General features: G+C 37.3%; 1 protein-coding gene across 1 annotated transcript; it reads left to right on the forward strand.

The window, feature by feature from the left end:
- The first annotated feature begins 1257 nt into the window (after nt 1-1257).
- LOC135472322 (E3 ubiquitin-protein ligase arih1-like) lies at nt 1258-15228 on the forward strand. Its single transcript, XM_064751782.1, has 14 exons — nt 1258-1787; nt 2794-2861; nt 2987-3083; nt 3819-3893; nt 5553-5701; nt 6611-6677; nt 7147-7253; nt 7650-7764; nt 8565-8695; nt 9011-9074; nt 9416-9499; nt 9952-10128; nt 12943-13055; nt 13467-15228. The coding sequence occupies exons 1-14, from the start codon at nt 1572-1574 to the stop codon at nt 13552-13554; spliced, it is 1551 nt and encodes a 516-aa protein (XP_064607852.1). The 5' UTR covers nt 1258-1571; the 3' UTR covers nt 13555-15228.
- The last annotated feature ends 1058 nt before the right edge of the window (nt 15229-16286 follow it).

A 16286-nucleotide genomic window follows, 5' to 3' on the forward strand; every position in this document is an offset into this window, starting at 1 on the left:
ATATATATATATATATATATATATATATATATATATATATATATATATATATATATATATATATATATATATATATATATATATATATATATATATATGTGCTCATTAGACTTTTTTTTTATTTCAGTACATCCTTAATTTGAAATATTCGTGATAACGAGGGAAAATTGGATTTGAAGGTTAAAAACATCCATTATCTTGCATTATTTTTTAACTATTTTTTTTTAATTGCTGAATACGTTTAACGCCGTGCTCAAGAAATTATGCGACAACGGTCTGGTTTATGGGTGGCGGAAACCACTGCCTCGAGTAAGACATCAACTTTCGCCATGTACCTGACTGACAAACCTCTTAACATCAAGCCGAAAGAGCGAGAGCTGGGTTCGGATACGCGACTTCATTGATGTAAAGCCTGAAATTTCTCATGCTTATTTAAAACTATAGAAAGTGTGCGTTTATCTATCATCTCAGCATATACTGCCTCGAGACTATGGTTTTTATTTCTTAATACGGAATATATGGTGTGGAACAAGACGTATAGAAGTACAACAAAGCTTCTCAACTTTCTTCTTGGGGCGTAATAATGGCTTTAAACTAAAGTTTCCCTATTTACACCACAGTAGTGAGTTCGTAAGTTAACTAGCCTCATTAGGTGACATCGACGACGATAGCTGTCAAAACAACTATGTTGGGGGAAGACCTCGAATTTGGTGCTAAGCTGATCCCGCGTTAATAGTGGACCTACGCTCATCGTTGACGTCGTTTCCTAATATTTCCGACCATCGACGGAAAATATGCCATCAAATAGAGGTGTTATTAATAAACATGAAATATGCCTCAAAGAAGCCCTTTCTTATAATTTTTTGGCATGCATGTGTCTTTCCTTATTTTCCCTACCGCCATTCTCTTTGTTGTGTACCTGTAGCGCATTTTAGTGTACCCTTTAAAGACTGCTAACGTGAAAAAGTCCATCTACATAAACTCATCTGTGGTATATATGGAGGACACTTGAAGTTCTTTTCAAGTAGGCAAAAAATAAATAGGCATTTCGTGCAATATTATTTAATACAGGTATGTTTAAACTTTGTGTGCATACCAAATGGTTGTGTTTTATTAATACTTTGAAAATGTCAAGCACGACTGCGTCTTTTCTTGAAACTACCATATAGTTACCTCCCTTTGGTAAGACACTCTTTTGAAAAAAGAGATCAAGAAAGCTATAACAATGAACATCCCATAATTCCTAGCGACAGGGAATCCGAGGATGACGAAGGTGACATCATCTTCGTATTTCGACGGGAATGCCCAAAGAAATCGAGCATTTATCTAATTATATGACCTACCATGTAGCGACATCGGTAAATGTACCTGTTTTCGATTTTATCGGGCAATTAGAAAGGGCAGTGTATGTCTTAATTGCAGCGAAAGTGTCCGTTCCAAACGCAGGTCGCTCAGTCCCGAAGGTGACGTCACAGACGTAAATACGTCTGGTTAGACTTTCACAGCAAAGAAACCAAGGGTACTAAATTTTGTCAAGGCATTCTGAGTTTGTACCATTGTTTGTGGAGAAAATGGACAGCGGGGACGATCTGGTCTACGATGACGACTCTTGTGATGAAACCAGTGATAATGACGATGAGGAATTTGTGGACATGGTGGTTGAACCTGAGGCAGGCTCCACACACGACCGTCACGAACCTGAAGAATTTCCGTACGAAGTACTGACAGCAGACAAAATTGTACAGTTTATGGTGGATTGCATCAAAGAAGTTAATTGTGTTGTTCAAGTGAGTTAACATATCGTTAAGACTTGGCGAAATCATTGTGTGTCTTATTGTCTGGCATCACGGTAATATATATTAAGTAAACACAAATAAACTGAAAGGTCAAGTTTTAAAATGGCGCTAAAGACAATACACAACCCTTAACAATCGTTACAAGATCGCGTTTTTCTTTGTAATGTTTGGACTTAAAATCTGTTTATTTCCACACACCAGAAAAGTTGTCATGTGTAATTCACATGTTTAATGTATGTCATTTGTGTAGGCTCATATCACATACGCTACATCTTCATTGTTCATTTGATCTTCTTTTTTTTTTTCGGTTACATGAAATTTTATTTCTGATTAACTTTCAGTGTTTTCCAGGATATTATTGTATTGTGTAGAAAAACGATGATGGCCAAAATGCCCACTACCTAAACAGTCACTATATGCTAGAAGGCACTATACCTGGTCAGAGTACCCTTTACCTAAATATTAACTTCATGACACATAGTTTAGCATTATAGAATACATTTGAATAAGATACGCTGTGCATTTTTGGATCCCTTTTGTTTTACGATATGATGTTTGACACCAAATTCCTTACAATGCATGTGCTGCTCCCTGCACAATGTTTCCATCACTGCCACCACTAGACAAGATTGACCTTTTGGAGCCAGTGCGACTAATGTAGGCTTGTGTAGTTTAGTCTCATCACTGACATCCTTGTGCGGAACTATTTAATTAACATTCATCAATAAAATTGTTTCAGGTGATGGTTGAAACATGTTGTGCATACTTCGGATAAAAAAGAATGCATGTGAAACAAAGGTTGAGAAACAATTTTTTTATTTGCTCTCATGTATATGATGTAATTTTTCTCGTTATGTAAAGGAAACATTCTCACTGTTAATTTGTGGGACACCATTGTCGATACATCATTGAAGTGAAGAGAATGGTGAGAACTGTAGTGGTAATATATGTATTGTGGTGCTTTCACTTTCAGTACCATGTACTTTTTTGTTTTCAGATTCCAGCGACAGTCACCAGAATTCTCCTGCATCACTTTAACTGGGATAAGGAGAAGTTAATGGAAAGGTAAGTGAAACATTTAAAGCTCACTTGTTGAGATGTGAACTAAACAGAAAGATTTGGATAAAAACGTACACCGGGTAATTTAATGAACTATAAAATGTCTATATTGTGTTGTCTTCTGCTTCCAGATATTATGATGGTGACCAGGACTCTTTGTTTGATGAAGCTCATGTTGTTAGCCCACATCGACGAGACCTCACTTCAGCATCAGGAAGATCAGCCAGGGTAAACCTTTGATGTGTAAACACTGCCAAAGCTGAATCAAGCAGTGAGGAATTTTTTTCGCCTTAAAGTAATTTGGGTCCAAGCTGTGTAGTCATTCTCACCTTAGCCATGGAATTTTGTGAGCAAACTTGTAGCATAGTGCTGGTATTTTACAAAACAACATTGGGGCCTCCGTGGCTCAGTCGGTTAGCGCGCTAGCGCAGCGTAATGACCCAGGAGCATCTCACCAATGCAGTCGCTGTGAGTTCAAGTCCAGCTCATGCTGGCTTCCTCTCTGGCCATACGTGGGAAGGTCTACCAGCAACCTGCGGATGGTCGTGGGTTTCCCCCACGACCATCTGTGCCCGGTTTCCACCCACCATAATGCTGGCCGCCGTCATATAAGTAAAATATTCTTGAGTACGGCGTAAAACACCAATGAAATAAATAAATAAATAAATACAAAATAACATTGATCTGTTTGGCTTGGGCCTGACTTACCATTGGGCAGGGAAAGATACCTCAGTTTATCATGATGACAAAACTACATGGTCATATTTTCTTGTACCACATGTAAGCCTCCTATGAATGCACCAATTATAGTTCATTATGAGATGATTAAATTGACTCTCACATTATTGACAGGAAATTGTGGACTACACATTCACATTTATCTCTCTTCTTCTGTTGTTAAAAATCCCTAAAATGCTAATGTGTAATTTAGTAAGCTTTAATATTTATTATTCTCATTTTCAGAAAACGAGGTCTGTTACAGCCAACAACACTTCAGACATAACGTGTGAAATCTGTTTCTTGACAAAACCGCAAGGTGTAAGTACAATCTTCCATTTTTCCCCTCGGCTTTTGGTCAGCACACCCTGAGCATCAGTATCAGCATCCAGTACCAGTTAAAGCTAGTTATAGGGTTATTATTGCTCTTATGTTCTAACCTTGCCTTTGAAAAATCAATTTCTAATGTTCAGAGTTCATTTGAGTAAATGCATATTATTATGCTTATTTATAAGATTTAAATTTTTATTGAACATTAGATAGGTTACTTAGTCTCTTATATGTATAAAGACAGTGGTACGGTAAGTCTGCATGGTGGTATTTTAAAAAGTATTGCATGTATTAAGCTCAGGTAGGTCAGACATAAAAGCAAAAACAATATGACACTAGGGGAATATTTCAGCATTGATGCCCTGTGTGCATGTTAATTACTGCAAATTACAAAATTTATGACTTAAGTCCCTTATTGTATTAGAATAAATGTTACAAGTGTATTAGAATCAGTGTTAAGGTAACTGTTAAGCACTGTGTGTTTTGATGTCAGGCTTTCCATGCATGTACACATGTTAAGCACAGTGATGCACGGGGGATATTTCATCACTGATGCCGTGTTTGTGTGCTGATAACAATAAATTACAAACTTCATGACTGTTTCTATAATGTGTTATAAAGTTTAGGTAAATGTGAAGGGAGGTATCTCAAAAAGTACTCAGTAGATGGCACTGAAGTTTTGCATTTGTGCATCTCCTAGGAATCTTTCTAATATTCATTCCATGAATTTTAAGTACACTTGTGCACATGTCTATAACATGGTCTTCGAATACAGGCTGGATATTGACATACATTTACCCCTGTACTTGTTACACTTCCAACAACACAAATATATTTTGAAAAGTGTACAATACAGTGTATTTAAAAAGTGCACGTCTTACAAGCTCCAACAGGTCACTCTAACTTTACCTGTTGTATTCAGCCTGTGCCTCAACCTTCACCTCAGCCTACCTCCATTATTGAACAAGTCATGACGTCTCCTGCTACTTCTGCATACTTCTTTCTTTTGTCCAATAACAGGTGATGCAATGTTAAACAAAATGTTAGATGTGGTATCTCAAAAAGTCATGCATATATTGAGCTCAGGGTTTGCACATATGTAGAGCACAGTAACGCAAGGGGGATATTCCATCACTGATACAGTGTATGCATATTAAATACCGTAAATTACAGAATTCTCGTCTTAGTGTATTGTGTTTTAGAATCAGTTAAACAACATGTTGGGTGTGGTATCTCAATAAGTACCGCATATATTAACCTGACATTTTACATGCATATAAAGAACAGTGACACAAGGGAGATGTTCCATTGCTGATGCTCTTTGTGCATATTAGTTTTGTAAATAAGGAAATTCACTATTTCAGTACTCTGTGTATTGAGCTGAACTTTTGCATTCATGTGTCCCCTGCAGGTGAGCTCTCTAAGTTTGTATACTTTGTGTTTTATTTCATCATTGTGTGACTTTTTCACTGTATGTGTTTTTAAGCCTTGTTTTATGATGAAGGCTACCCTACGTTAAAACCTTGATACCTGTCCGAGTCAGAGGGCAAGGCCTGTATTTTTTGTATGTCTAATCATTAGTTGACGTCTTGGAATTGATGTCAAGGTGCGCAATTAAATATGTGTGTTTTTTGTGTACTTTGTTTACAGACAATGGCGGGACTGGAGTGTGGTCACAAGTTTTGTGCTGAATGCTGGACTGAGTACCTTACAACTAAAATCATGGATGAGGGTATGGGACAGACAATATCATGTGCTGCTCACGGTTGTGATATCCTCGTTGATGATGCCACAGTAATGTGAGTATTTGATTTTAGAAACAAAATTACAATAGGTATTATTTTATCAGTCTACACAGAATGATGCCCTCAGAATACACTTGTACAAATATTTTCAAACATGTAAAAAGAATTACAGTATAACAGTAATTTTTCTGCCTTCTGCACATTGCAGTGAAATTTTCTAAATTCAGTCAGATTAATAAGGAGACTGACATGTGCTACCTGAAGAATATGTTTCTTTCGTGTTATGACTTAGATGTGTCTCATGAACAGACAGCTGGACGGGGGCACCGGCTATCTAAAGGTCATTGTTAGGTGTTTTAACATCTGTATATAATGGTAGGCATTGCTTGGTAGTGGATAATGAAAGACAATAAGGACTTGACTCTTATCACCAGGTATTGTGCCCTGTTTGTAAATTGTGTGCATGGCGGTCCTACAGCAGGCATCTATACGCACATGCTCTGCTGAGCTTACTCATGCAGAACAACAGTCTGAAACTTGTGATGTACATCTACAAGTATTTACACTTCTCAAGAAGTCACAAGTAGTTTAATTTTCTACATGAGAGCTATATTAATCTAAATTTAATTTTGTTTCTGGATGAGCCTTGACATTCAGTTTTTTTTTCATTATGAAGCCCCAATTTTCATACAACCATCATTTATGGAATAGCCTCTCAAGTGTCGTGTTAACTGTGTAGAATGAATGTTTAAAGTATATGTAAATTTACATGTGTGACAGTAAATTTAAACCGGTTTAAACATGTTTTAGCCACAAGATGGCAGAAATATTGTGGAAATTAACTTCAGCCATGATTATTCATTCTTCAATTCATTTTCATTTTTTACTGTTATTAACAGGTTTTTATGTATAGTCACTTATTGTTGAGCAGATGTTACAACATAATTTTCTTGTATGTTTCAGGAATTTAGTTAATGAGCCCAAAGTCAAATTAAAATATCAACAAATCATAACAAATAGTTTTGTAGAGGTAAGTCAAGTATTTTTGGATGATTCTGCACTTATGTATAAAATGAATTGATGAAAGGCTGAGTTACAGTATGACCATACATGTGTGTTTGTAAAGTGAGATCCTGAGTTGTATACCACAAAAAATGGTCTGAATGAAGGCAATATACATGTATTTAAGTTATCGATGAAAACATAAATGACACAAACACAGAATTTATTAATACAGAAGAAATGTCTGAAAAGTGTGCAGTGCACACATTCCTTAGCATGATGTATGTGAAACTGAAATTCTAGTGAGTACCGTTTAATTTGAGAAAATTTAATGTCTTGAATGTCATCATTACATTTGACTAATAGTTGCTTACATTATATCATTTATCCAGTTTGTGCTTAATGCCTTTCGAGCATGTTACTCGTATTCATGAAAAGTCACCATTTGCAAAATTTTGCAGTAGAAGTAACTCAAACTCAACTATCTTTTCTTTCAGTGTAATAAATTGTTACGCTGGTGCCCAGCTCCAGATTGTGGCCATGCTGTGAAAGTAGCCTATTACGACAGTAAACCAGTCACCTGTCAGTGTGGCCACACATTCTGGTGAGTACACATGTACTTGTGGGAGACATAGTTTCAGGTTGATCTGTGCATGTACAGTGAATGATTGGGTTCATTGGCACTGTACAAATCAACATCTATCTTGGGTTCACTGAACACAGTTGCATTCGCCCAGTAAACTGAATTGGACATGATTCTTGTGGTCTTAAAGAACCTGATCTGTTTCGTTTTAGCTAGTATCTAGCCTACAGTTATCTGTAGCTTGTATCAGAACCAGCTGGAGTTGCTTTTGTTTTTGAACAGTTTGAAAATCTCTCAAGGCTTTTGGGGCTGGTTGTACAGTGTTAATGATATGATAAACTCTTGATGTAATATATTTCATTTAAAAATGCTCCCATGTTGTTTTTACAGTAATACTTATTCTTTGATTGTTTTCAGCTTTGCTTGTGGAGAGAATTGGCATGATCCAGTAAAATGTGTATGGCTGAAGAAATGGATCAAGAAATGTGATGATGATAGTGAAACATCCAATTGGATTGCTGCCAACACAAAGGTGTGTCTAAGACAAGTACATTAAAGGTTCACAGTTTGATTTTATTTTCATGTAAACGTATTCAGACATTATATCTTCCTCATCTACAATCATAATAAAAGGATATTTTTTTTCCCCCCAGATGACATTGTTTTTTTGTCTTATTTTATACTACCATGTATAAAGCCACCTTCTCATGGATTTGTCCATTTACTTACTTCATTGGTGTTTTACACCGTAATAAGTAAGAGATCATTTATACAATAGCTGTTAGGTTTATTGGTGGAGATAATCCTGACAAAACAACCTCACTTGAAATGGTCTCATGCTAATATCCAAGGATCACATGCAATTTATTCCAAGCAGTTGTCTCCCTTTGAGAGCTCTCTGGCGTCTGCTTGTTCGTAACGTAAACAACCAGATGGTGGTTATAGCTCCCTTATCGACATACAAATTTGGCGATTTACAGTGCAACTCAAAAAGAAACTGTTTTTTTTTTCGGTAGAAAAAAACATATGGTGCATGTTGTTGGGTGGGACACCAGGAATTGCTCCCTCAGGAGAAGTGATATTCAACGAGGGCAGAGAAGCTTCTCTTGAGCTGACAATTCCTGATGTCTCACCCCACAGCATGCACGATCAGTATATTATGCCATCTTCATATATAATGAATTATTTGTTTTGCTCTCATTTTTCTGTCTGCTGTCAAGAAGTTCTTTAGTCTGTTCTGCAAATTGAATTGAGGACTGGTTAATTGGCACATGTTTACATGTATATGCTGCTGTTTTTGTTCACTGTAAACAATATTGAACTTGTGTTTAGGAATGTCCAAAGTGCCACGTGACCATTGAGAAGGATGGAGGTTGTAACCACATGGTGTGTAAAAACCAGAACTGTAAGGCAGATTTCTGCTGGGTATGTCTTGGGCCCTGGGAACCACATGGATCATCATGGTGAGCCAGCTGAGTGTCACTTGTTATAAAAAGAATTCCTCATTCAGGGGGACATAACTGGATGGTAGTGTGTGGGATGGCATTAACAGGTGTCAAAACAATAAGGACCTGCCTGTGGTTTTAAACAATACATTCTTTCGTGCCAGAACTGTGAGCAGCTGGATTGAGAATAGCAGTATACTTGTTCTGGAATCTGTCTTCACAAGAACACCAGTTTTTTGCTTTTCACAGTTGCTTCAAAAGATAGAACTAATACTCCTGTAGAGTTATCCACATGTGCAAAGGTGGACTAAAGGCATGTTTTGTGTTTGTCAGGTATAACTGTAATAGGTACGATGAGGAAGAAGCTAAGAAGGCTCGTGATGCTCAGGAAGTTAGTGTGAGTACAGAGCAATTGTTATTCTCTTCTACTCTGTCCTCTTAACATGTGCCAGGTTCAGTCGGTGGTGTTCTTACCTGGTAGGTGGTAAACCCTGGATATTTTCTAAGAGTAATGTGGTGGGGTGGGTTAACATCATCTGTTGTAGCAGTCTTAAGGCAGCATTATAGGCCTCATATGTCTTAGCGTTGTCAGAATGTGTTTGTGCAACTTTCACATCTGCCATCACATACATGTGCATTACACAGCGCGAATCCATTTTTTTTTTTATGGTTTTCAATAATATGTTAACAGTACACATCATTTATTTCAACACCCATGTTCTGTTCTTTTCTCTACAGCGGTCAAGGGCTGCTCTTCAGCGGTATCTCTTCTACTGTAATCGTTACATGAACCATATGCAGAGTTTGAAATTTGAGCACAAGGTAGGAGCTTTGACTTATATCATTGGTCATTCAGTGCATAGTTTGATGCCGTTACACATGTATGTTTGCAATGAGAGGTTGTATTTTGAAATAGATTTATGTGAAATACAGACATAATAGCACCTGTTTTAAGGTGAAAGACAAAGGTAGACATGATGGGTCTGTGACTTCTTTCCCTTGATATACTAGTAATATTTATGATAGTCAGGCTCAGTGTGCAATATATTCTAGTTGCAGTGAAATCAAATAAGATGAAGGAACATAACCATAGTTTAATGCTGTTGTAATCAGACGTGGTATCTGAGGTTGTAAAATAGCTGCATTATGGGTATAAAAATAAACTGAGATTTAAGCTACTGGCCATGTTTTTTTTCTCTTCTAACTATTGTACTGCAAGGTGGTGTATCTTTTGACGTCGTGCTAATGGATCTTGATGTCTTATAAATTGACAGCTGTACATGTCAGTCCGTCAGAAAATGGAGGAAATGCAACAACACAATATGTCCTGGATAGAGGTGCAGTTCCTGAAGAAGGCCGTGGATGTCCTCTGTCAGTGTCGTCAGACTCTCATGTACACCTATGTCTTCGCTTTTTACTTAAAGAAAAATAACCAGTCTATTATATTTGAGGTATGTATGTTATTAGGAACTAGTGAACATAGTCTTTGCAGATTTCTAGTGGTGATTTTAGAGAGCTGTTTTGACAGGGAGTTACACTTCTCAGGTTTATCATGTATTATTAAGGGCAGGACCAAAGATTGAGTTTAAGGCTAGCTTTGACTGTAACATTTCTTAAAATGTGACTGGCAAGCAGGCTGTCTCACAAAAACAATTCACAGTTTACATCATTAAAAACAGGTAAATGCACATCACAGCATGCCTGTCAATTACAGAAGGGCATTAACTCATTTACTTTCAGCAGAAAACATATCTACATTTTTGTGCCTGGTTCTGTATGCTTAAGGTAACTTTTGTAGCCATCTAGAGCTCTCCCAAACTATGTACCCATTGTTGGCTTTTCCTTTGATACAATTGATACAACAGTGTGCTGGTTATTAAAAAGAAATATGTGCAGGTGTTTTTGCCTGACATGCCCATGCCCTTGAGTTCTGCTTTCATTTAATATTCGTTTAGTTTTGTGTCACGAAAGGTGATCGAATGTGCTTGCGCAGTTTTGAGAATCGTGACGGTAAATGTCACATACCAGTCGGTAATTTGATTACCTTTGACAGTGTATGTAACAAACAGATTTACACCATTTAAGGTAGCCTACATTGATGTATTTAACAGCTCCTAATAATATATAGGCCTACCTTACGGCAATCGAGCGCTTTGTTAGTCACCTATACAGTGAAAATAAAGAATGTGGAAATTATCAGGCGGCGGATATGCCATTTGATCTTGTCCCTAGGGCTATAGATAAGGGGCATGCAGGCGTAAATGTGTGTAAAATTACATGACACGCTTCTAAAATTAAAACAGAGCGTACTGAATAGGCATAACGATTTGTGTGTAAGCCTAAGCTCCTGAAAGCAATAGCGTACATGCGAGAGTTAAAGCAAACAGTCCAGTCAGAATTGAAAGTAGATCTCCATAGTGGTTTACATGTGCGACGCTATCCACGACCTGTTAGTTTTCGGAAACCGAAGGTTACAGCAAAGGCTCACTTACCACTACCTTTCGTTGTGGAGAATGACTACTGTGATGTCTGTATTTGTGACATTTTGTAGTGTTTGCTGTGAAGAAGATGAAGCAGGGGCTAAAAAAAATTTGGGTCATTTGGGTTACTATGCAGCAAGTTTTGCTACTGTACTGCATTAAATCATGCTGATATGGCTGCCAATGTATGGTTTTAATTCTACACTGATCGTTAGTTATTTGTGCTATGTCAAAGTGTCATCGAGGGTCCAGTTTCCAAGGTGTACATGTATTGTTGTTTTCTGAGGAGAGAAGTGATGCAATGCAATGAAATACAATGATCTTGAGAACAGCTAGTGTTCAGAAACATTTTACATTTATACTATATATTGCCAATAAAAAAAGCACAAATAATAAATTTTTGTCTTCTTATGTAGGGCTAGATTTGGATTTAGCATATCAAGCGTATCATGCATGGTTTGATACCAAAATGGCAGTTGTTCGTGTATACACAAATGTTCGACAGGTAAAATAAAATTACCAGTCGCATTAGGCAAGTCACCATAGAATGAAATGATACTGCACCCCCTGCTATCGAAACAAAATGAAAAGGCAAAGTTGTCATTGAGTGAGTTATTGGAATAAACTCAGAAGGCCTACAGGTTGAGGTGTATCATAATAAATAAATGTAGGCCTATGAGTGTCGTTCAGAATTATTCCTGTTGAGGAAGAGCTGAAATAATTTATTCCAGAATGTGATGACAAATCAGAATTGTGGGCAATCAACATGTACATACCTATACTTGTCCTATATTTAACTACAAGAATCTCTGTACCGGTGTGTCTATGTAGACCTATACGTGTACGCACATGTATGTCTTTCATTATTCTCACCCCCTTCACTTAATCAACCTCAAACTTTCCAGGTGTATTGCTGGGGACCCAAAATAGTGAAGTGTTGAGTATGTTCAAAAAATGTGTACTGTGATAGGCTTACCCAGTATCCTCTCTCTTGGAAAAATGGGGAGTAGGGCACTACCTCAGAAAATTATCTGTAGCACAGCTTGACCCCTTGGGTTACTGCCCCATCGTTGATGCTCCTAATTGTGTAAAAGCCAATAAACTTATTGTTCAAAGATTTTCATGGTTTGTTGAAAAAGTTACCTGTTCAATTGTGCAATGAGCTGTTAATTATGTTTGTTGTATGTGATGAACATTTGGATATAATTCTGAAAAGATAAAAAAAATAGGTCGACCCATTGCACATGTATTTTTGTGTCCTTAACATATTTGTACTGTTGAGGTACAGCTGTACAAGAGCAAAACATGTATTGTATTGCGATATGTTGCCTTGATCTGCTGCCATATATTATGAAGATTTTCATGCTCACACTATTACCAAACAAATAGAAATAGTTACGAAATAGCTGCAAAAAAACATTTCAGGAAAATGTCTACATTCTTATATTATGTTCTGATGCAATTTATTCTATGTAAAGTCACGTTATAGTGAGGTGGGGCTGGGTCCTCCATTACAGACAAAATAACTGATAGGCCCTTTGTGGGTGGAGAAGACCAATGAATTGTACTAGAAGACAGTTGGTCGTTACTTACAAGCAAAATAAAAACAGAAGAAGAGCAAAAGACCCATTTCACAGCCCTTGGACTCCAGTTTGATTAATACAGTTAATATTCAGGAAACCTTTATCTTAGTTCCTTTTCTTACATTAAGGATGGTAGAGCTGGTCAGTTCAGTGTGCATCAAATACCAGTAAAGGACTGCATGGTGTTACTTTGTGTTTGCAGGAGAATCAGAAGGACTTGGAGAATGTGACTGAGCAGTTGTCTGAATACCTGGAGAGAGATATAACGTCTGACATTTTGGTAGATATCAAACAGAAGGTCCAGGATAAATACAGGTGAGTGCCCAGTGCCAGAGCAGATGCTTTATTGGTCAGATCATCCCATCAGCAAAGGTACCTTGAATTTTTTTATTCAGACATTGTATGCATAGCAAATTTGAATGATAACTTTCTGAATTTTCCAAATATTTGGCGTTGCAACAGGCTGCAGGTCGTTTGTTTGTGCTGATCACTGCAGAAATCACAATTGATAAAAAGCTCAACAGCAAATAGGAGCTTTTGAAAGCAGTTGTAGAGGTACACCCTGGCGTAACTCTTAGTGAAGATGTATGCCTTTTTGGTTTTTCAAGAGGTGTGAGGTTACAAAAGCTGTAGTTATAGAAATGTTTCATACTAGAGAGGTGAGAATATGTTTACGTAATGCCGTACTCAGTGTACATTGATGTTGTTTGTATTGTTTGTATATAGGTACTGTGAAAGCAGAAGGAAGGTGCTGCTAGATCATGTCCACGAGGGTTACGAGAAGGAGCTATGGGATTACCAGGAATCTCTGTAATCAACAAGATAGTTCATCTCTAACACCTTAATCTTCACTCTCCTGCATTGACATATCTGTTGTGGATTGTGGGCAAGCAGAATTCATTTTGATGTTGTATAAAGATATTTAAGATTGACTTTTGTAATTTGTATTACTGAGAGCAGTGTGGCCGATCTTGTGCTGACAGTGTTACAACAGTGGATGATGTAATTGAAACTTTGTACAGACATTTGTCCTGGAGGCAAGACTTGGAAATGATGGATATTTTGTGGTCTCGGCCCCATAGTTGTTTGACTTTGGTTATAAGTTTGAATGTTCATGGTTAGGTTTTAGGTTATTCTGGACAATTGGCAGTATATTTTTGTGATGAAATGTACTTGTAGAGTTTATGCCGCTTTATGTTCCCTGTTCTTAAATAACTTCACCAAATATTTCAGAAACAAGATATTTTCATGGGCTGGTATGTTTTTATGTGAAAACTCATAGGATGCAATAATTGTTTTGTCACTAGTTCTTATAATGATAATCTGCTATTTAATTTTGTAACTAAGCACAGTCCTTTCTCTATATCAGCCCCGTCGTCTTCCACTACAGGTTACATGTAGGATCAAGTTCCATACGCATATTGTTTATACATTGGCGACATCTTTAATACAGTCCTGATTTCTAGTTGTTTTTTGTTTTTTTTTCAGAATTCCTCTATTGTTTTGAATTATGTGGTTCTGTCAGTTACATAGACTTATTTGACTAGTAGAAGGTAATTTGTTTTGTAATAAGAGTCAAAACAGATTTAGAATTGGTGGTATTGAAGGTTATATGTTACAAAAATGTGAATGTTTCATAGAACCATAGAAACCTTTAACTGATAAACGTGGCTTCACGAGTTCCTACATTTATGGGTCTTTTGTTTTAATTTGGCATGTCGTGTCTATGGTATTCAAGCTAATTTGGTAATTTGTCCGGCAGATCATATGCTCTCTTTGTGAGCATGCATGTTTAGCGTTCACGTTGACATAAAGTGTAACTACATGTAAATTTTGTCAAGGGTCATCATTTATATTGTTGGCTCTGTGCTATAATTGGAGAATGGAATGAATTGATTGCTTGTACTCCAGAAATTAAAAGGCATTCACATCTGCTGACAAGTCATCCAAACATTATTAACAGGGTGAAAGAAACAACTGAAGTCATTCCATGTGAATTATTGTTTGCACATGATACATGTATGTGTGAATGTTATGCTGTTGTCCTGTCTCAGTTCATAGCATGAAAATGCTAGAGAGACACTTACAGGGATGGAGTTAGTTTGTATACCGTCTATTTTCTGTATGATCTCCTCTGTCAGCAAAGTGGTATTGCACAAGGTAATATGGGTTATCACATATATATAAATGAAGGAATGTGCTCTTTGGAAAATGTAATTATTTAATCTGAAACTGTTACAGTTATATTATTTTTCTTTGTTCTATTCTGTTTTTAAAACTCTAGTGCTTTTCTTGCATGTGTGATATTGGATGAAACTCTGACCTTGATTACAAAAGTATCATTGGCTGATTTGGTACAGTATGTCTGTCAGCTCTCCTGTCTTTTGGCATTGTAAAGTTGTGTATTAATCCCACTCCTGTTTCATATACATAAAATGTAGATAAAATTTATCCCAAAAATAAAGGATAAATCTCTGGTTTTACCACATTTCTGTTCTACTGTTGTTATACTTGCGTAACTGCTGGACAGGTAACATTGTTAACTGATGGCGGAAATGTTTTTCATGTGTCCGCTGGTCAGCCCCCCTGGGGAGAAGGAAACTCACAAAACTCATCCCCACAACAAAGTGGTCCAAAGCTAGGTACTCTAGGGTTCTTTCCTGTAGCACATCACACTTTAAGGTGTATGCATCACCACAAAGCACTGCAGCGTCATAGCGGAAAACAATGTATTGTACTGCAATTTGGACCTTTTGTGTGGCCTGTCAGTCTCCCGCCAAAGGGTTAGCAGGCTTAAATCCAGCCCTCGTAGGTTCGACCTTAAGTAGGTTTGTCAGGTACATGTATCTCACAAAGGTGGTTGTTTACTGTGGTTTCATCCACCCATAAAACCTGCCAAATGTTGTACAAGTCTAGTGACATGGGCTGCATTGTTCTACTTTCATGAACACTTTATAAAGCAGTGTGACCACAATAATTTGTTTCTCACTAGCTGCATCACCAGACAACCAGAGAGGGTTGGAGGAAACACCACACCTTTTCAGCTGACAAGTAGGACAACAGATGATCCGTAAGGTTCTGCAAGGCTGTGATAGTAAAGGTAATTAGCCCTTCAGAGCTAGATTTGGTGATGTACTGGTAACTGCTTAGGTACAGGGCTTAAATGTACAGGTTTTTTGTTGTAGGGGGGGGGGGGACTCTTTGAGTACTCGGTCAGCCGGGGCCCAAGCAGCAATAAACATTCCTGTATTTCCAACTGAAATCTTTCCCTTTATATCATGACCATGGCTTACACTCAACTTCGTTGAGCACATGGCCTGTCATCAAATATCAGTATTGTTGGGGAACTATTTAATAACATAAAGCACTTCGTTGCTTATTTGGCTGTGGTGGCACATCCAGTCAAATTGAGGGCATGTATGTCTTACCAGCCAGCATTTTATACCAAAAGCAGGAGATATTTAAAGAGAGGATGCATGTTCACGACAAAAATATCATGGACACAATCAGTTAATACAGTATATGCAATAACATTTATTATCAAGC

Source organism: Liolophura sinensis, chromosome 8, assembly GCF_032854445.1.
Source record: "Liolophura sinensis isolate JHLJ2023 chromosome 8, CUHK_Ljap_v2, whole genome shotgun sequence".
Lineage (NCBI taxonomy): Eukaryota > Metazoa > Mollusca > Polyplacophora > Chitonida > Chitonidae > Liolophura > Liolophura sinensis.

What these genes read in the sequence shown, in the direction of transcription:
- LOC135472322 (XM_064751782.1), top strand. Translation starts at nt 1,572, where the DNA reads ATGGACAGCGGGGACGATCTGGTCTACGATGACGACTCTTGTGATGAA. An exon ending in CAGTGTGGCCACACATTCTG is followed by an intron (nt 7,254 to 7,649) that starts GTGAGTACACAT and finishes GATTGTTTTCAG; the next exon opens with CTTTGCTTGTGGAGAGAATT. An exon ending in GTGATGCTCAGGAAGTTAGT is followed by an intron (nt 9,075 to 9,415) that starts GTGAGTACAGAG and finishes TTTTCTCTACAG; the next exon opens with CGGTCAAGGGCTGCTCTTCA.